Consider the following 22,444-nt stretch of genomic DNA (forward strand, 5'->3'; position numbering starts at 1 on the left):
CCACTTCCCTAGGCTCCGGGCTGCACTTTTGCTAAGACAACTCAGTACATGTTTGGCATTGATGCAAGAGCATGCTGCTGACTTGTGCTCAACTTGTCCATAGGGACCTCCAAGTCATTTTGTTCAAACTGTTCCTTAGCTGGTCAGTCCCAGCCTGTACTGTAGCGAGGGGTTATCCTGTCTCGGGCATGAGACTTTTCAAGAAGTTCAAAGACAGATGCTCCTGTCAGCCCAGTTCTCCAACTTGCTAAAATCCCTCTGAATGGCAGCTCCACCTTCTGATGTATTGACTGCTCCCCCAGCTTGGTGTCATCTGCATACTTGCCTAGGGTGCAGCATGGGACAGCCTTGCCGTCTCATTGCTGGTCCAGACAGCGTTGCCCCCAAGGGATCCCTGTAATACCTGTCTGCTAGTCGGACTTTGTACTAGTAATCACAGCCCTTCAAACTTGGCAGTCCAGCCAATTTTATGCTTGCCTTCTAGGCCAGCTAGCCAAACCATGATGTCTCAACAATTTGGCTTTAAGGACACCACTGGCAGACCATGTCTTCAGCTTTGCTGAAGTCAAGATAAGCAGCACATACCACAGTGCCAGTTTCCCTTGAGCCTGTGTTGTTAGAGTTCCATGTAAAATGGATGGGTAGGTAACAATTTGCTCAGGGGTGCAGCTGAACTGTCTTTCCACTCGGCAGTTTAAGTGTTTGGCTAGTGTTCTGTATGGAGAATTTCTCTTTGCTCAGAGTCCAGAGTAATTTTTCTCTCATGTTATTTCTGTGTGTTTCTTTGGTTTTTTACTAATGTATTTATTATACATGAATATAAAGCCCTAATATGTAAACAGTTCTGGCAGCAGAACTGTAACTCCAGTTTGCTCCCCCCTAGCTGAGGGTCCTGGTGATGGAGCTGTAGAATTTATAGCATTTTATGGAGAAGGTCAAGATTACAATCCCCATCTTCTGGAGAAACTGAGGCACAGAAGGGAAGCAAAATGACTTGCTCGTCAGGGCAGTAGTATGATGTAGATATGTTTGTGTCCCACGTGCCCATCTATACCTCATACGGTAGTATGTTGCCTCCCACAGTGTAGGAGTCCTGTTCTGCGTATTACCCTCCTACTTGATTTTGCCAAGACCCTGGAATATACTTTTCCAAGTATAGCGGCTAAAACACTTGGAATTTTTAGCCAAATTTGTGCAGAGGAGCAAGTTCTGCAGGCTCACTAGCTCTGGTGGTGTACTGAGCTTGTTATCGAAATCCTCAGCTGAATTTCTAAGTCTCAGCAGTGGGGAAAAAAAAAGTTACATTTTTTCTTGAAAGCTTTGCAAATATGACACAATCAGTGAGCAGCTGTAAACACGAGACCCACAATAGCATTCTCGGTTGTTGTTCGGAGCAGAGCTGTATTTTAGGAGCTTGCTGTCAGCGCACTATAGAATGTTATTTGAAATTACACTGCTTGGTTACAATAAAACTACTGCAAGACTGTGTGAAAGGAGCCTAAGAAGATCTTTCCCAGCATATCACTGGCAGTTTTTATTTTCCCATAGGCAGATGATATGTACATCATTACTGATTTTTTTTTTAATCTTGTGAAGAATTCCAGCAGCTGAGATAAGTTTACAGCTTCTTAAAAACTGATAATGAAAGAGCAGTCTCTGTGCTGTAAGAGAGACGAGATAAGTGCTTGCTGTTGCTACAGCATTCAGAAGAAGATAATACAGGGATAAAAGTTTAAAATGACACTTCAGGAAAATATTCCTCATTTTCCATCTTGATTAAAACCATTTAATGAAGTTTATTAAATTTAAGAACGTGAGAAATTCCACTTGCAAGTAAATTAACTTCAGTGTGTTCACAAACTGATGCTGTGTAATATTGTCTTGTGATGCTTTGGGAGTTCCCACTTAAGTGAAATAAACATTGACAATAATGCCAACAGAATTGCAGTATCCATGACAAGTAGAGAATTGCAACAGATTGCTTACTGAAGACCAGAGTTTTCAGTAGGATATTGCTATGTGTATTCTGGCTCCTTCCTACTCTCCTCACCCCGATAAAGGGTTTTGCTTTTACTCCTTAAGGATCCCTTCATAAAGATGAATAACCAATAAACAAGGAGTTGACACTTGCCTTTTTTTTTTTAACACTGAGAATAGATAGGTGTATTTACAAAGTGATTTTAGAGCAAATTGGTGCAAAATTGAATTAAATATTAAACTGAATAAAGGATTTTGAAGTTATTATAGGAGCTTCTTAGCTATGTGTTTTGGATAATACAGGCATGAAAATTAGAACTGGCATACTTGAAAGGAGGGACTAAATCTGTGATATGCATTCCATCTTCTTTTATAATAAGGAGCTCAGGATGTCACTTAGCTCTTAAGCCCTTTTTGCATGTTTTGTCCGGGGGACAAATTTCTGTGTTGATTTGAATATCGTAAACCCACTAGTTAGATCAGGATGTTGCATTAAGTCAGGACATACCTTGGATCTTTTAAAGGCAGGGAGATAGTCTGAAAAATAATTGCTGACCATAAAGTTAGGTACCTACTGGGAGATTATAGTTGAAATACATTTGAAAGATTGTTTCTCTGACCCTTTGGAGAGACTTGGGAACCCCAGAGTCAAAATGTGTATTATAATAGTAAGATAATTAGAAGATTTTAGAGCATCTTACCAAGGAAGGGGAAACTGTTGTCTTCATTATAAAAACATGATGCAGAAGGATGAAATGTTTTGTTTGGGGCAGTGGCAAAAACGGGAACAGAAACCCAGTGTCGTGAGGCACAGCCTGGAGTCCCTCTGGGCTATGCCTTTCAATTTCCTGGGAAAAAATGATTCCAAAAGGGAAACATTGCTTTCCCAACCTTTTATGTAGCTAAAATACAAAGTGTTTCAAATGCCTGTGACTGTATTTTCCCTGCTCAACAAATAATCTCAAAGATTTATTCTCATGATTGAACTCTCTGAAAAGTTAGCTACCTTAAAATCTCAGATAATGTCATCCTCTTTCCATGCCATTTAAACTCCTCCCTCCACCTGCTGTGTTATACTTGTTCAAAGACCAATCTTTTTCTAGGGGCAACTTTTCAAGTTAGAAATTTGTTTTAAATTTAAAATCCAGTCTATTATGCCCTTGAAGGGGTATGTGTCATGTTGTTCAAAGTATGATGCGTCACTTGTCCCTAGCCCTGAAAGGTATTTAAAATTGGTATTTAATATTTTTAAAGTTAGAAAAGCTATTGCAGTTTTTTCTTTTTTCTTTTTTTTTTTTTTTTTTAGTTCTTCTTGGGCCCTGTTCCATTGGGCTTTCAGGAAGTGAAGGTATCTTCTCACCCTGCTGGTGACGGCTTAAGGCGATCTCTCCTTTGTGCATTGCTGTGAGGTAGAAGTGAAGATGTAGTTGCATATTGCATCTTGTCCACAAGCTGGTAAATTCAAACGTACTCAGTTACTGTATCCCCAGAGACCTGGATAACTGTCTAAGGAGGTAATGTGAGTTTTCTACTCCCATACTGCTAAATAAACGTCCCTTGAAGACTCTTACAGGGGTGCTTCTAAAGCATAGATTGTGCAAGATGCGTTATTCTATATTTGGTAAAATGCTGTATTAGTAACTCATTTGGGATAAGGTGCTATTTATGAACCATAAGGCAAGCCCAGTTTAGAAAATGTAACTCTTTAATAAAGATTGAATTCTATACACCTATGTGCTGTTACGACTTACGTAGATTTCTGCAACAGTGAACATGTGGAAATCTTTTTTATATTTACTGGAGGTATTTCTTAAAGTGAAAGCATGAGTTGAGGATTTTTCAATCCACTGATGCAGCACATCAGTTTAGCTCCATGTTTTCCTATTTATTTTATTGAAAATGACTAAACCAGACTGCTTTGAGGAGTTTAGCCAGTGCAAAAATGGCATGTTGTCCTGACTTCCAAGCACTGCTGATAAACTAATCCTAAGCACCCAGTGTTCAGCTCCATGCTGCCTGTAAGTTCTGTAACAAAGACAGGTGATTGGGGAGGTTATCGTGAGTTACTGTAACGCCTTTAATCAAACTTGCTTTGATTACTACAAGACTAGTAATTAACAGTTTGGTAGCATTTGTGACAGTGTCGCTCAGTCCGTGCCCCAGGAGATGGCGGCCACATGAAGCCATTACGCCTGGCGTTTTCCGACGGAGTGCTGTAGGTGTGAGGAAGGGTGGGAATGCAGAGAGCTCTCCCTCCTGCCGAGGTGGGGTTTGCTGATCAACAGGAATATGCTGTTAGGGGGAAAGGTGTTCCTGTACGGCTCGCTTTCTGAATACAAGGGCTCCCTTTGGTGCACGGTGGTAAGTGTCCAGTTCCAGTAACAAAAGAGGTTTCTACAGGTACGTGCCTACAGGCATCTGATGCAGCAGGGTTTATTCTGTCATTGTGTTATGTGACATATGCTGATAGGATTCTCTTAAAGGCTTTTGAGAATGGGAAACTTAACGCGTCCAGTTGTTGTACTTCCCACCAAAGGCCACTGAGGAGTCAGCAGCCTCAGAACAGCACGGATGCGGTTCATTTTTTTTTTTTGAAGCTCTGTTTTTTCTTAAAACAAAGGCTGTAGTGTCATGAGTAGCACTGTTTTATGTGTAAGATATTAGATAATGCCTATGCATGGATAAATCAAGATCACTTATACTGGCAGGAAAGCAGCGTTTGAGTTTCTGTGCAAACTCTGCCATGTCTGCCATGTCCCAGTGCTGGGTACAAGCAGCTGCTGCGTTCCCATCCCAGCAAAGGGCTGTTCAGATAATTCTCTGAGGAGCACTTAATACCAATGCATTAGACTCAGTATGAGTATGAAAGAAAGATGTAACGCTTGGCTTCTAGCATGGAAAATGCAAAACATTCTGTATCTACGGAATTTGGTTTCGTTCTAGTTTAATTGAGCACTGTAATGCTACTTTTCGAAAAGTATAGCTGAGTGTTTACTGTGGGTAAACTTTTGCTCAGGAACTGCGTATGTACTTAAAACAAGGAAGGTGTTATCAGTTTTATAAGATTTTGGTTTACTCTCAAGCAGTTATTCTGCAGGCTTTTGCTCCTTATTTGTTTTAAGGTTTCTCTTTCAGATAAGATAGGTCTTTGTGTTTTGGAGTAAGCTGGGGAGAACTCTGCAAACTAACTTTAAAGAGAAATTTGAGAAGGTGGGGTGGGTGACTGAGAGATTGTCTCCGGCTCTAGTTCTGATGAATGCTTTAAGCCAGTGTGAGCTGGTGCGGCTTTAGAAAGAAGTCATCTTGCTTTGCCCTTGCCTGCTCAGTCCTCCCCCAGTCTGTCCCCTGCCTGCTGTCAGCCCTGCTGTTTGTGCAGTTACATGTGAACTGGGGAGTTAATCCAGCTGAAAACAGGCAAAAAAAAAAAGGGGGGGCGGGGGGAGAGAGAAAAAAATTTCGGGCAGTTCCCTAGGCTGGTTTGCCATGCTGCTGCACAAATAACGACCCAGGGAGAGGAGGTGGTAATGGGCCAGAATCAAGCCAGTTTGGGGCAGACTGATTTGAGATTATTCTGGGGGGGTTTTTTGTTGTTGCATTTTCTTTTTCTGTATCTTTTCAAGCTCTTCCATTTGTAGTTTCTGAAAAGCAGAGTGTCAGGCTCATGACAGTGCTGGTTTTCCTTTGCCACCTCCAAACAGGCAGTGATTTTTTTCTCTGCTTCTAGTTTCTGCCACTTTTCTGTCCCAACCGGCTGCTTCACGTTTCCAAACGTGTGTCTTGCTGCTATGCCGAATACCTGATTGTCATCTCGGAATAGTTCTTCCAAATCTGCACCTCTGAGTTTTGTGAAACTTTTCTTTCACTGTTGGTTCAAGAGTCATAACCTTTACAGACTTTGTGCACAGGGAAAAGAGAGAGAACTGAACTCCTTTATGTTTACTTAAATCTGTACTATTAGTGTCCTCCTTCCCAGTTGCTTTTTTTATGCCCACTTTATTATCAGATGGTCATTCTATGCAAATTTTTGGACTGTGCAATTTCATACATGCTTATGTTCTTGAACTCTTTTCAGACACAGGATGTTCTCTGCAGTGATTCTACTATTTACTCTTGTTTCTTCTTCCCTTGCAGCTTGAGCTTTGCTCCTTTCCTGGTGCCTCTCTCGCATTCTTGTCTGCCAGCCCCGCTCTTCTTTTAAGTTCTTCCTTAAACCTTGCTTCTCCTAGCAACCTCTCTTGTTTTCCCTCACCACTACTTGTTCAATTTACTGTTCAGGGGATGGGGTCTCTCTTTCTTGTTTGGAGACTTTTTGTTGTTTGAATATAGCCAACCGTTATTTATACATGGTCACATCATCCAGGTTGAAGATTAACCTCATGTCTCTCAAAACTTTTAAATTAATATTTACATTTTCATTCTATGCCTAAATTTTATTTTCACAAAGTAAATATACTAATTAGATTATCTTTCACTAGCTTAGTACGGATATTCTTTGCATATTTTATCCATCTGATATCCTGAGTAATTGTGAGTTGACTGTACAAGCATTTTGGGACAAGAAATGTATTTTCTTTTTTTACTTTGTTTTGGTTGTGTTGTGCTGTGTTATACATTTACATGTGATTATGTAAGTACTTTGCAATATTCCACAAAGCAGGTTATTTACTTGAAGTCAGTAACACTAGGAGTACAGTCTAGCCCAAATCCTTTGAAGACCATATTCTCTAAGGGCAGCGTTTTCAGAAGTGCTGAATGCTCACTGCATATTCAGCTAGCCTGGCATGCTTTTGAAAATGTTCCTCTAAATGGGAATGACTCTGAAGACAATTATTAAGAAAAGCTACAGCATTAATTTAGTAAAGACTGAACTGTACGTGCATTGGGGAGTCTGAAGGTTAATGTGGCTCACAGGCGTTGGATCCATCCAGTCTAACTGGCTGTGGTGCCAGTCAGCAGCCCAGTTGCCCTAGATTTTGTCTACAGTCACTGGAGGTAGAAGAGGGGAGAACTGGTGTCAGAGGCTAATTCAGATCTTAGGTGAGCCAGAAAGCTACACTTCTAACCCTTTCAGTTAACACCATGAAATTGGGCAGGCTGAATGCAGCCCAAAATGCCTGTCTCCTTTTTAATAATCTGCATAGGTGGATGTACGATGCTGAATTATTGCCGCTAACTTTGTCTTCACCATGAAGACAGTGATGTTGTACGTGCTGAAAGGGAACTGCTAGAGAAACATCCTGATTTACCTGGGGAAGGAGTCCAGCACTGCTTTTTGTCCTTAAATTGGGGTTTTTAGAATACAGGATATAGAAAAACATAGTTTCATGAAGTAAAGATGTGCAGCTGTGTGCAAAGAAGGAAAAAAACCCCACAGGACAAAATGCAGTTCTTCTTTTGCTCATGCATTAATCTGCACATAAATAAAGATAACTTTTTATGAAAATGGCATTTGTGCTTACCAACTTGATTTGTTAAATGCTGTTTTTATATGTATACTGGAGTGCAGCCTGTGCTTCGTGGACTTCTTTGCACAGATGAAATTGCAAACTTAAGAAACTTTGGAAACTGGCTCTGTAGGATTTCAGCCTCATGGCAAAACTTTTATTAGAGTTATCAGAGATGAGTTTTCTGCAAAAGAATTGGTTTTAGTTATTATTTTCTAATAATTTTAGTTCAGTATTGTTGGGAAGAGAAATGTTTACTTTAAACAATTAGTGCTGTCAGTTTTAATTAATTGCCAATTAAAATGGTGAAAGTTTGTAAAGCAGCAGAGGTATAATAGTGATAAGTCATAATCAGAAATCACTTGTATGAAAATATGGAAAGGGAGGTTTGTAAATTGGGTGTTGAACTGAAAGGTGGGAAACTGGGTTCAGAGCCAAATGCTGTCACTAATTTTTCACCCTGGTATCACTCCACTTCTATGTCCACCCTCCCTTTGTCTTATCTCCATGTGTGTTACTGTAAGTGCTTCTGGGGAAGGTCCCATCGCTCATGTAGCTTGTAGAGAACTATAAGACTGAAATTGCAACTATTTAATTTAATTTCATTTGGAACTAGAGAAAATTTGTTTTAATACTCAGAATTTTTGTTGCTTTTCAGATTTCCTATTAAGCTTTTGCTTTTTTGTTTGCAATCAGCTGAATTGCTCTTGTTGAGTACAGAGAGGGTCTTCATGCTTAAATATTTTATATATTTAATGGATCTGGCTTTAACTTTTGTTAGAAACAGAAAGCATTTTAGCTTCAAATTAAAAAAGGTAGCTCTTCATTACTGGACAGTATGGCTCTTATGGATGTCAAATTTCTGCTGAGTGGCTTGCAGTTGGGATTCCTGGTATGGCTGATTTTGTAGTAAGCTTGTAAAAATAAGTTAAAGTTCTGAGGGTAGCTTATGAAAACTACCTACCTACCTAAAATAAATACTAGACTCTTTGTCGTCTTTGTGCTGCTCGTATGTGCCCAGATATGACAAACTATGTAGTTGAAGAATTCTGACACAGAAGCATGAAATAATCCGTTTGAAGGTTTTCCGATTATTGTAGATTGTCAGAAACTAAAATAAAGATTTTTAATTTTTTTTTTTTTTAAGGAGGGGGAACAACTCTGTAAATGGTCGTTTTTATTTTAAAAGTACCTTCCACAATTTATTCCTGCATCTCTGTATATAACTTCAGCAAATGGCTGTTTTGGCCCCTGTGAAGTGTTAATATTGAAAACCATGGGGATTTCACTGCATCTAAGTACTTTACAATTGCTGGAATATGTAAAATGTAGGCCTGTCTGAAGGACAAATGCATGCTTGTTGCTTGTTTTGGTATTTTGGGTTTTAGGTTTCCGGTACTATTCATTTCATCATGAACTTTTGTTTCCTCTGGTGCTGAGAATGAGATCATTATTGCTGTGATTCATTGTGCTCTCACATTATCCACAGATTACCAGATTATAAAGGCAGAAAGGGAGCGTTCTGGCCACTCGCTCTGACCTCTTGCATCACGTTGGTCAAAGGATCCCCTTGAATTAAATCTTTTGAAGTAAAGCCTTTAGACTCATCTCATTTTGATTTAAGTGTCTAGTGATGGACAGTCAGTTGCATACGTTGGTGAAATTAGCTTAAAGAATAAACAGCAAAGGAAAAGTAGTTGAAACTGTGAACACTTTTTTCTTTTTCTTTTTTTGCACCCAATTTTTTAATTGGGTACATTTATAGCCACTTAGGTGGTTATGCCCTGTTATTTTGTACGTGTTTATCTACGATAGCAGTAGCTTTCTATCCCTTTGAGAACTTTTCCATGTGCTAGCAGTCTCCATATATAAAATTATCATTGTTTTCTTTCCGCTTCAAAGAAAATATTTATCTCATTATTGTATAATTTTTGAATACATATTAAGTATTATCTACTGTTTTCAGCTGTTGTTGTATGTTCTCCTGAACTGTTTCAACTCTGAAAAGGAGTTTGAAAACAACTGCCTGTTTTTACAACTACTTCCTGCTGATAATTGTGCTCACAATATTCACAGTAAAGGCCAACCCACGGCTACTGCATGACTCAAATTTCTCCTTTGCTTTTCCTTTGCTGTAGCAGCTACACATCTAATCAGGGAAAGAGACTGCTGGAGGCTACCGTAAATGAAATCCAGAACTGCCACATTTTTACTGTGACCTTTGCCTATAATTTCAGTGGACACTTGAACTAACTTCTGTAAGGAGCAAAGCAACTGTATATTAAAGCATCTATAGTGTAGCTCTAAATTGCTTCAGAGTTGCCCGAACCCTGCAAGTGAATTTCCCAGCTTCTTAGCTCTAATCTTTTGTCATTATATGCTCTCTGTTTCTTCTTCCTTGGACAAAAAGGTGTGGATTTTTTTCCTTGCAGTAATAAACCCTAAGCATTTGTGATGTGTTACTAAGTTTAGGTCTTCCACCGAAGTGTTTTTAACAGATTGAGGAGGATGAAGAATGCTGTGGTGTAGAGGTGTCATGACTGTGACTGAAATGCCTAGGTCAGAGAAGTAGCTGTCTGGCTCACCTAGGATCTGAATCAGCCTGTGGCACTGATGCTCTTCTGTCTCCTCCTGTCTGACAGCACACGGACTCTAGGACCACTCAGTTGCTCACTTTGATGCCTCAATGACCTGTGAGCTGCTTTTCTTTTGGAGTTTTTGTTGGATTTTTTTTTTTTCCTAAATTGTGATGAAATCTATCAGATATGAGTGATTATGTTAGTTTATCTCAGTGCTGAAGGTATCTCAGGGTGAGCATAGAGTAACCAGACACTTCAAGTCAGTAACGAGCTAGGAACGTTTTCAGACCTAGTATGTTTCTCAAGCATAAAATTGGTGTAGTGATTTTTTTCCTAGATCTGTTTGAGCTGCTGACTATTATGGTTGGTTCCTTGGCAATTTCATTTTTAAAGTTGCTCCATTATCTTCTTTCTCACTAGTTTGACCAAAAAGTTGTGTTGAATTCAGTATTGCTCTGTGTAGATTTCTAAGCTGTATGTTTTGCAAATTGTTTTTGTTAGCAGTTTTTTTTGCTCTGTTAAAATTTAAGATTACTTTAATGTCTTGCGTAATATTATCTATAAGGGATTTTGGATTTTTTCAGAGACATACTGACTTTTCAGCTAATTAAATATCCAGCTATGCTGTGGTTTTTTTAATGCTAAAATTAACTTTCACCAAATAATATTAACATAATGTATTGAATTTTATAACAACTTTGGTGTACTAAATTCATATAATTTTAAATGCAAACTAAGGATAGAAATGCTCAAGGATAAAAAGTCTTAGTGAGACAAATGTTTATGCATAAACTGATTACGTTATCTGAATTATTCTCCTTCCACGGCTGATAATATTTAGGAGAACGTGTACTATGTTACTCAGGCATCCTTTAAGAAGAACATACGCTAATACTTGTGTTACCACAATGTACCAAACTATACTGACGTCCCTGTATTTTATTTTTTTTTAAATACTGGGTTTCTTAGCGCTTTGCTGCATACACAAATGCACATACACCCCCCGTGTACATGTTTTCTCAGCCTTTCTCTGTCTCGCACTTTTAATGGTAAAACCAAAACCCTTCTACGACATGAAGCACACCTGGGTAGCTGATAGGAGATCCAGCATGTGTTTGTTACTTCGATAGTGAGAAGGCTACCTTTGCACCTTAAACTTAATGGTGGTTTTTTTTCTTTTTCATTTATTGTTAAGACAATATATTTATAGGTGTGCTTACTTTCAGTAAAATCTAATGGAAACTTGTAGTGGTTTTGGCTTGTTTTTAGCTATTATGAGTTCCAAGTGTGCCCATAATGAGTAGTAGACAGTGACCTAACATTTTTGCAGCAGTGTAGGATATGATGGAGGGAGTAAGAACTCAAAGGTAACAGCTGATTTTCTTGGTCAGAGAAGAGAGTAGCCAAAGTAGCTTTCTCTCCCAGCTCTTTGGCAGGTCCTTACTGAAGAGGACAAAAGAAACTTAGTGCAGTTTTCTTATTTTGCTCTTCCATCTGTTTTTCTGGGCTCCTGGGCTCCTAAGCTGGCATAGGAGGCTGATCACAGAATCACAGAATCACTAGGTTGGAAAGGACCTTCAAGATCATCAAGTCCAACCATTAATCCAGCGCCACCATGTTCCCTAAACCATGTCGCGAAGTGCCACATCCACACGGTTTTTGAACACTTCCAGAGATGGCGACTCCACCACCTCCCTGGGCAGCCTGTTCCAATGCCTGACCACCCTCTCAGTGAAGAAATTTTTCCTAATATCCAATCTAAACCTCCCCTGGCGCAACTTGAGGCCATTTCCTCTTGTCCTATCACTAGTTAATTGGGAGAAGAGGCCAACACCCTCGTCGCCACAACCCCCTTTCAGGTAGTTGTAGAGAGTGATAAGGTCTCCCCTCAGCCTCCTCTTCTCCAGACTAAACAACCCAGTTCCCTCAGCCGCTCCCCATAAGACTTGTGCTCCAGCCCCCTCACCAGCTTCGTTGCCCTTCTCTGGACACGCTCCAGCACCTCAATGTCCTTCTTGTAGTGAGGGGCACAAAACTGAACACAGGATTCAAGCTGCGGCCTCACCAGTGCCGAGTACAGGGGCACGATCGCTTCCCTACTCCTGCTGGCCACACTATTTCTGATACAGGCCAGGACACTGTTGGCCTTCTTGGCCACCTGGGCACACTGTTGGCTCATGTTCAGCTGGCTGTCAACCAGCACCCCCAGGTCCCTTTCCACCGGGCAGCTCTCCAGCCACTCCTCCCCAAGCCTGTAGCGTTGCATGGGGTTGTTGTGGCCGAAGTGCAGGACCCGGCACTTGGCCTTGTTAAACCTCATACAGTTGACCTCTGCCTATCGATCCAGCCTGTCCAGATCCCTCTGCAGAGCCCTCCTACCCTCCAGCAGATCAACACTCCCGCTCAGCTTGGTGTCATCTGCAAACTTACTGAGGGAGCACTCGATCCCCTCATCCAGATCATCAATAAAGATATTGAACAAGACCGGCCCCAGAACTGAGCCCTGGAGAACACCGCTTGTGACCGGCCGCCAGCCGGATTTAACACCGTTCACCACAACTCTCTGGGCTCGGCCATCCAGCCAGTTCTTTACCCAGCGAAGAGTGCACCTGTCTAAGCCACGAGCCGCCAGTTTCTCCAGGAGAATGCTGTGGGAGATGCTGTCAAAGGCTTTACTAAAGTCCAGGTAGACAACATCCACAGCCTTCCCCTCATCCACTAGGTGGGTCACCTGGTCATAGAAGGAGATCAGGTTGGTCAAGCAGGACCTGCCTTTCATGAACCCGTGCTGGCTGGGCCTGGTCCCTTGGTTGTCCTGCAGATGCCCTGTGAGCACTCTCAAGACCAACCGCTCCATAATCTTCCCTGGTACAGAGGTCAGACTGACAGGCCTGCAGTTCCCAGGATGATGATGCTTTACGTTCTTAAATAAAGTGCAACAAGAGTATTCCATCTTTCTGCTATTATTGTTTTTTGTTATCATTGGGTCTTTCTTAGGCTGCAGCATATGGTGAATATTGAAAGTCACACAGGGTGTTGGCTTGTTCTTTGAGACCATCACTCCACATAGACAACTTGTGCAGTAAATGCAGTGGGTGCTGGCAGGATTTTTTTGGGGGAATGAACTGTTAGCTGGATGCTGGCTGTTAGCAGAAGTGGTGCATCCAAATACCTAGTCCGTATTTGGTTTCTTCAACAGCTAAACTTGGGTTCATTTCTTCCCTTTTTTGGGGTTGCTAATGAACTTAAGAAACACTGTCACATTCAACAAGCATGTATATTCCTTGACTTCTTCACAGACATGTTACTTGACCTCAGTGACCTTCTTCAGGTATTGTACCTTTTTTTTATTTGAAACTTTTGTTGAATTGTTAATGTTTAAGATTTATTGCAAGCAAAGAGCTGTCAGCATGGGCTGTTTGGAATGTTTTAATTTCTCTCTAAAAATTCTGAATTGGAAAATCACTGGGTTTGTAAATCTGAGTAATTGTTCAGTAAAATCAAATGTCAACAATATTGTTTGCTTTTAAAGCTACAAATAACATACCAATAGTTAGTATGATCCTTTCATTCGGATTCAGTCACTGCAACGGCACAGGGTCAGATGTTACACATTTTTAAAACAACAGTTGTTGAAGACAAATCACTTTTTTGGTAGGTAATACTGTGTAAATGGATTAGTGCACTACAGAGACACGTTTTATAAAATGTATTTTGAGAGAAATATATACTTGCACTGTATGTAGAAATAGAAAGCTCTACTGACATATGCTGTCTTACCCTCATTCTCCATGTTACAACTGTTTTACATACAATGTGAGTAGGTTAGTTGCATCTATTTTTGTCCTCCCAGCTGTCTTGGTAAATGGCATCCCTCTGAAGACTATTTATTGCTTGAAGCAATCTGCTGGAATTGCAAAAATCAAATGAATCTTTAATACTTAAAATTAGTAACTTTTTTATCTTTTCTAAACTCTTATTGAATTATTTTGATTGCTTATAACGAAATACTGCATGTGTAGAATGGGAGGTTTATTTTTTTCTAAGCACAGGTGATTTTTCATGGTGACTGTTATGAAACAGAATGATCCCAGTAATATGAAGAATAGTCACACAATGTGAAGAAGAGGTATTGTATCTGTAACAGAAAGAAAGAAGATGTATTGTCAGCAGGAACAGACAAGAAAGATTGAATAATTTTTCTTTTCCCCTCTGTACATTCCAGCCAGAAAAAGTGTTGAGATGGGGCATATGAGGATCAAAGTTAAAGAGGGGTAACTGAAGAGATGGGAGAGACAGAAATAGATTAATAGTGGGGAAATAATCAACCCCAGAAAGAGGAAAAGTGCAAAATTTCAGTATCATGATCTGTATTTAAGTATTTAACTGTGTGAAGACTTCTGATGTGCTCTACTTAATTGCTGCTTTAAGGTGAATCTGAGAAAACAGGAATCTTAAATGCTATTGATGGCTGTAGCTAGCCAGAAAGTCCTGTTTAAGAATGTATAAATGAGCTTTTCAGGTCCTAGTTTGATTTCTTCCCAACCTGAGTTTGTTTTTTAAAAAAAAAAAACCCACCAACAAAAAACCCCACCAACCAAACAAAAAAACATTAGGTGGCAAAACATTTATGGCCCAGGCAGAAAACTTCAGTACATTCTGCTTTAGATCAGCCTTTGCCCACAGATGGTGTGCCTAAAAAAGAAAAGCAATTATTTCATCAGGTTGTACTGTATTACCTTGAAGTGTCTCCCTTCCCCGCCCCCCCCCCCCCAAGGAGAGGTCTTCCTTCCTGAAGTTGGGATGTGAATGTCATTAAAGAAAAAGAAAGGTTGTTAGCAGTAGTAGTAGTGGCAGTGGTATTATCTTTCCAAAATATTTAACTTGTTCAGACTCTTCCGGTGCAGGTAACTGCTTTTCTTGGTAAAAAGTGAAAAAAAATCACATCTGAAAGTCTACTGCTAACCTTAAGCAACTCTTTCTTAGATGCTAATAGCAAATTTTGAGATTTTTCTTCAGAATTTTCTACTTGATGCAGCTCAGTTGCTGCGGGAGATGAAGTGATCTGCAGGGCTGCTAATCATCTGACTGCAGGAATTTTTTTGGAGAAAGTTACCAGCTGAAACATCCTTATGGAGGCTACTGACTGAATTACAGAACACCTTGAAATAGGTTTCAGTGCACTGGTGGGGGAGCATAACAACCTTTTGTGTTTTGTTTCATCTAAAACCAAAACAAAAAGTAAGCTTTGTAACTCCAGCTGCCAGCAAAAAAGATAAATGAAAGCCTGTGAAGAAGGCCATCCATTGCTTGCTTTTGCCATCTTGCAGCTGGAAACAGTATTAGCTCTGCCATTCTGCATCCCACTTATGGCACCCTCCACACCAGTGACCTTCGGCCAGCGTCTTGCTAACACCCTCTGTAGCTCACAACATGAGAAAGGTGGTAGCTGAAAGAAAGAGTAATATGAAGAATATTTGAATCTGCTGTTTACCTGCAATTCGGCATGTGTTTAATGACCTATCGTATTTGTGTTCTTTCTCTCTTGTTCTGTTTAGCTTTTTTTAAAAAAAAAAAAAAAAAGGGAGGGGAGGGGGAATCACAAGCATGGCCTCTCAGGCTCTGGTCTGTACTTGTACAACCTCTCTTCCTGTCTTCATTGAGTTGCGTTGGGATTTAGTCCCCCATTCTCCATTAAAAAAATAAAAAAGCTGTCCCCTATAGTGTAATATGCTGTTAGAATAGTATTATGCTGCTAAAACGTAGCAATAGAGGAGACTAATTTTTACTGTTAATGGCAGTCAGTTTAAGAAGTCGTATCAGTTTTCCTCTTACGCTGATGACTGAGATGTGGGAGTTTGTCTTGTTCCACTGGAGAACTGCTATATTTCGTAATAGTTTTTGGATCTTCAAAATTGCTGTCATCTAGGAAAAAGCCAAAATGTCCATCTTTTCTTTCTCTCCCCTTTCTTACCCCCCCTTCCCCCCCTTCTTTACCCCCCCTTTCTCCCCTTCTTTACCCCCAAAGGCAACTTTGGTATTTTTCCTCCCGTTTTATATGCAGGTGAAATACGCCCTATGTCTTGGGAACCGCCTGCTGAAAGTGGTGTTGAGTTCGATCTGCCGCTGGTGCATTTAGACTTTAAAGCGTTATCTGAAATGAGCTGAAAACGTCCAGAGCCCTGCTACAAACCAGGCGCCTTCCCTGCGCGGAGCAGTCGTGCTGCGCGTTGATTGAGTTGGAAGGACGATCAGTCATCAGTCTCTGACAGGGAAAGCGCTTGCTTATATTTTCAGATACTGTATTTTACTTGCAAATACAGTCTTTAGAGAGGTCTGTAATCAGGCCTTTTGTTTGCTTTTTTGTTAGTCCAATCTCGGCGACAGGCCTTGCTTGTTTCGGAGGCTTGCGAAGCTTGTCTAGCCTTGGCCCAACTTTTGAACAGTTCAGGTTTTGCTCATCTGTTTGAGCACCTCATTCCTTGCACCTGGAGAACTATTTAGCTAAAGTTTTGATCTCGGTGTGGTGAACTGCTGCCTTCTCATCCTCGAAATGGCATTTTCTTTTTTAGTCTTTCATAATGTCCAGTGCCGTGGTCTTTGCAATGTGGTCATAAAAGACTTGGGAAGACGTGTTGGCAGTGCTTTGATCTCCAATTTCAGCCTAGTAGAATGTAATTTTTAGTGTGCCTTGTGGTGTGTCCTGCTGTTAAAGATGGCTAATGCTTACTGAAAAGATGTTACACAGAACCAGGCTCTTTACAAGAGCGCGCAGCAGGAGGATTAGCAGCAATGGACATAATTAATTAAAATGAGATGTTTCGACTTGATATCAAGAAAAGGTTCTTCACCATGAGGACAGCCAAGTGTTGAAACAGGTTACTCAGAGCAGTTTTGAAGTCTGTCTATCAAGGTTTTCAAGATTCTGAGCAACCCGGTCTGTTCTTGTAGCTGACCCTGCTTGGAGCAGGAGGTTGGGCTGGAGACCTGCTGAGATCCCTTCCAACCTGAACTATACTACAGCTCTAGATAAGGGAAGCGGGTGCATGAGAAGTGAAAATCAGTAACTAGTACTTGCTTGGTCTAGTCCTTCTTCGATCTCTCTTCCACTTCAAAGCACAACTCTTACCCCCTATTTCTATCTTCAATTTGTCTAGCCAAGTAACAGTACTTTTCTTGTCCAGAAAGATTTTTATTGCTAGCTATTTTTGGACACTTGTTTTTATTTATTTCTTCTGAAGGCAGCATTGGCCTCTCTGATTCCTCTATGCTTTGATTTATTTTATTTTATTTCAAAATTACTCTTTGACTTTCTTGCATAGATGGTATGATAATGGTTTATTATACTGCTGTGGTGGTGGCGGAGGAATGCTAGGACTACCACATATGTGATTAACAAACGTAGACTCTGCTTTCGGAGTGTCCAGACTGAAGGCAATGCTTTAAAGCATAGCATGAGAGGAAGCTGCTTAATTTTGATTTGTGTCTCTTTTTGAACTACAGTCTGACAAGCTGGGTTTGGTACGTTTTTAGTTTTGTGTATTGTCTTTCGAGGTTAAATGTAATGTTCTGAGTGCAATATGGATCCAAAAAATAAGTTTCAGTTTGTTGTGTGGAGAAGGGTAAATTAGAGTATTTTTTAAAGACTATACTCTTTTGCTTCAGTTTTTAATACCCTTTGTTCATTTAAAGTTCTTAACATGTTGACTGCATTTGCCTTTATTGCCCCTATGCAAATTGCTATGTTGATTGAGTTAATTTAAACAACCTGGTTGGGACCTTCAGGCATTACTGTACTAGAAATGTTAATAATGAATCAAATAACCACAGGTGCCTCTTTCCCCAGCAACAGACACTCTCCTTAAAAACTCATTTGCTTTTCATGCTTGCTTAATTATTTAGGCAAGCAGCCATGGATGTTTCACAGTGTGAATTCTCATCGTGTTCCAACTGCCTGGTCTTTGTCTTTCTAAAAGCCAGAATACCTTAACCACCATCACCATTTGTAATATTTTTCCAGAATGCCACACCATGGTCTTGAAAAGCCTTTTTGGAAATTGCTTATAGTGAAAGGGTATTGATTTATAAATTTTGTGGAACTTATGGTCAAGCAAAAACTTTCATTCAATGATGGCAGCTTTATTTTTTGCTACTGTCCAGAAAGTAAAGTGACCTGGTAACTGTATGAATGCGAGATTCCCTGCTTCCCAAAGAGAGTTTAAAATTCTGGAAGGTGTTAGACTGATGAACAGCTGAATTCCTGTGGTACTGGAAACAAGGTATTTGTTGTTATTTCTAAAAGTGGAAGTATATTGGTATTTGTGAACACATCAGGCATGATGTGAAAGCGAGAGGAAATTATGAAAGGATAAGAGTCCCTATGGAAATGTCCCTTTGAAATCAGCATCTGGTGACTGACATGTGAAATGAAAAGACTGTGTCTCCAAAAAATGCTGTGACGGGCAAAGAGTATAACAATTAGAAGGGTCTTTCTGTAAAGATGTAACTGAATAATTGGAAGCCATGCCTTCTCCAAATGCCCCTTTTAATTAATACAAAGTGTTCTATATAACAAGAACAGAAATTAACTATTAGTAAAGGACAACATCTTAAAGAATCTTAAGGTCACCTCTGAAAACAGGGGTTTTTTTCAGTGGCTTGCTGAGCACATACTTTTTGTCTGAAAGATGTCTCCCTGCTGAAGAATCTAGTTTTGTTTTGTTTTTTTTTTAAAAAAACAACTCAGTGACAGGTCCATATATTTGTAAACTTACTCTGTTAAATGTGAACTGAATGTAAAATAATATGGTAAAAACTATCAGGGTATGCAGATATTTTAAAATATCCCCTCTGACAGAGGTTGACACCACTGTTGTATGAGGTGTTGATGCTCAAACCTAGTGATTGCATCGTTTAGGAAATAGTAATATCTGATGAAAGTACGCAAACAAAGCATTCAAGTCTTCTGAAAGTCTATAAACCAATTGTTACACTGACAGTTTTGACTGGGGAGAGTTTTGGGAAATACTGTTTATCAGCTTTTCAGATCCTTTTAAATTAAGAAGGGGGAAAAGAGGCTGAAGTTGATGTGGTAAGCTTTAAAGCTGCACCAATTCAAGTCTAAGCCAGAGACAACCTTTTAGAAGGGCATTTTTGTTTATTCACCGTTCTAAGGACTCATATAAAATTAGGTTTTATGGATGCAAATGTCATATGGTTCTAAATTTGGAGCATTAAGCTTTTGATGGATTGGTGCATATGAATTTTTATAAGAAGTTCTTAATGGAGAAGGAACCAGAAATTAAAGTAGGCCTCTAAATTAATTCTCTTAATTTTCTAAGCTTAATAGAGTGCAAAAAAAACATACAAATGCTGAGAGTAAAGAAAGATTCTATCTATATGCCTATTATATATCATATCTCATTTGTCACAGGCTGTGCGTATGTGTGAGTAGTAGTTGAAATTAGTGACAGTGGCATAAAATTTCAATGAAAGGGCCTTCTTCCACTAAAACCAGAAGTTCTTAAATACCGTGTTTCAACAGCAATGCCATTACAGATTTCTGGGTGAGCTTTATGCCATCTTTAATTTCCTATTTATGCGAAATGCCCCAGAACCTGTGAATTTCTCGTAACTTTTTAAGATGAGAAGCGTATTGTTTGAGAGGGCCCGAAATCTCTTTTCCTACTGATTTGCCAGGAAAACTGGAAGCAATTAAATATTCATGATTCTTTTTGTGATTTTACCCTGGCATTAAAAACGTGTGAGCTTCATGAGGAAAATAATATAGAGCATGTAATCCACTGTATATTATGTTTTCCTTCTAAATTGGTAGTAACCAGAAACTGCAAAGAAATACACTTGTGATCAGAAGAAAGAAATTCCCTGATGTACCATTTCTATTTGAATTTATTATTTTGTGTAAATACGCTGCCTACACCTTGAAGTTGGTCATAAAACATTGATGATGTGGGTGAAGTGGAAGAGCAGGTTAGATTTAAGTACATTACTTCTCAAATAGACCACGGATCCGGAGACTTCTAGTTAGGCCAAGGAGAGGAAGATAAACAGTCATCAAGCAATTTTATTATGCATTTGTCTTTGCTTTAGATGTAATTCAGCACCCACTTTGTTAGAACTTCACTACAAAACCCTGCTGCTTTATGCCTCTTGATATTCATTTGTTTGATGATTGCATTTATGGAAAGTTGCCTGGGAGGAGTTTCTTAGAGAGTGACATGGTTTGATGGGGACAAACATCAAGTATTTGGATGTTGTGACAAAAAAAAAAAAAAAAAAAAGCCAGGAGGAGAAATACTTGTTTGAATTTGAGCTTTTTTTCCCCCCTAGACTAAAATGAAAGGACTAGATGAGATTGTGAAGCCTCCGATGGAAATATCATATGTACTTGGCTCCACTGAAGTAACTTTATTGATTTGTGCAGTGAAATCGTCCTTGCAGAACAAGATCTAAGTGGTGATGTTTAAGATTTATAGTAACTTGGTCGGCCAACTTAGAAGGCTGAAACTACAGCCAAACCCCCACTCTTTATGTTAATATTTTTGACAAAAGGTCAAAACAAGCCATTCCAAGCTTGCAGTGAATCTAGAGCATCTAAAGCCAACTGAAACACTGCAGATATTTTGCTGTAGTAACGTCTGTTCTCTCTGCGGCTCATGGAAAGTCACATGCTCTCAAAGTCCTGTATGAATTGCCAGATTCAGGAGGTGCTTATTTTTCTGTATAAAATTTGGTGACGTATTTCTTAAGAAATATACTTCTTATTCAAAGGGTATATTTTGTTCACTTCCTTCCCATAGAATAGTATTTCTATGTTGTCTGGTATTTCAGGAAAAAAAAGACAGTAAAATTTAAGACTATACGTTTGTATCTTCTAGGCCAGTCCAGCCTTTGGACAACCACAGCAACACTTTCCACTAACTATGGAATGAATTACCATCATATCATGGTACATTGATTGCACAGTCACTTTCAGGATACATCATCATTCTGAGGATTTCTTTGCAGTTCTCATTTTCAAAATTTTTTATATTTGAGAAAAATTCACATTAAGAACATTTTCAGATAAAGAAAAATTTTGAAGTACTAGGTGAAAACGTGTCAGTGTTTGTTTGTGTATATATATTTATTTTTGCTAGATTGGTAGAAGCATCTATATACTTGGGAGGAAATCTTGCTTGTAAACTAACATTGGTAAAGCTGTTTTGTGAAACTGAAAGAGAGTATACTTAGTAATAGGATTTTTTTATTTCCATAGGCTTGTACCATAATCAATTGACTGCCTAGTGAACACCTTTGCTCTCCTGGCATAGGAAAGAGAGGGACAGTTCTGTTACATAAAAGCAATAGAGTATATACTATCTTTAAAAAAAAAAAAAAAATCTTTTTGTTTGGAGTGTAGGAGGATGGAGTTTTTTATACTAACTTAGACATTTACCATATGCCTTGGGGGAGCAAGGTGTTCATGGAGCTTCGTGGGAATGTTTGGGGCTGATTGGGAACTGAAGTATATCCTGCCTTTCTAGCTGACCACATAATACACATCTTAAGATAGTGAAAGAACACTTCCTCAGACTTGTAAAATACAAATGTAGTTGCCTATGCTATAAATTGCAAATCAGAGTACGAAGAACTCCTCCCCTCAGTTTACATACTCTTGAGTGCAGCAGTGAAGGAGGGGAGGTGAGCAGGGCTCCTTAGCAGGTTTGGTGTGGTTTAGGGTTTTTCTGAATGTATTTATTTATCTTTTGTTAATGTAGGATGATCTAGGGCAATGTCCAAACAGTAAGAAATGACAAATAACCCTTGAGGCATGTAGCACCACTCCTTGCTTTGGTGGAAAAGTTTGGCGTGTGCTTGTGCAATACTTAATTATCCCACTTCACATGATCATGCAGAGCTGAAATTTGCACTAACTTGTGAGTATTTGCTCAGGTTTGTTACGTTACAAGAAAAATGACACTTTATAGATACTGATATTATATTGAAGTCTACTTAATGCTTTAAGATGTTAGGTGACAACTGAAAACTTGTCCAAGTACTATGGAGCAACACTAGGCCCCCTGAAGAGCATGATGAACAACTTTTAAAATTTTTTTTTCAGTATGAACTCATGCTTTGATTTACAATGCTAATTTGTGCAGCTTTTGACTAGCACCAAGTATTCTATACTTATGAGTATCACTTGTATTACTTCCATTGAATTTTTTTAGAACAGGTTGTTTAAGATTTCAGAAGTTGTTGGTGTAGGGTTTTTTTTTTTCATATCAATGTTCTATTAAAAACATTTGTGGTTTAAGATTTAAATAATGTTTTTTTGTCTTTTAATAGGTGAATGTCTATGTGCTGGGAAAAACTTTCCTTCTGTTGGCCAGAGAACTCTGCATAAATGCTCCAGCCATAGGTATTCTTTTTTTATAAGTT

At 39.3% G+C, this 22,444-nt stretch overlaps 1 protein-coding gene across 1 annotated transcript in view; it reads left to right on the top strand.

Moving 5' to 3' along the window:
• BRF1 (BRF1 general transcription factor IIIB subunit) overlaps positions 1 to 22,444 on the top strand; it is a gene marked incomplete at its 3' end in the record, with an annotated part of 127,133 nt that overhangs the window by 13,011 nt on the left and 91,678 nt on the right. Inside the window, exons 2-3 of the mRNA XM_082000668.1 lie at positions 13,300 to 13,331; positions 22,352 to 22,424. Of these exons, the coding sequence (XP_081856794.1) occupies positions 13,300 to 13,331; positions 22,352 to 22,424 (105 nt within the window). The remainder of the gene's footprint in view (positions 1 to 13,299; positions 13,332 to 22,351; positions 22,425 to 22,444) is intronic.

Source organism: Phaethon aethereus (assembly GCF_964289735.1).
Source record: "Phaethon aethereus genome assembly, chromosome: 5".
Lineage (NCBI taxonomy): Eukaryota > Metazoa > Chordata > Aves > Phaethontiformes > Phaethontidae > Phaethon > Phaethon aethereus.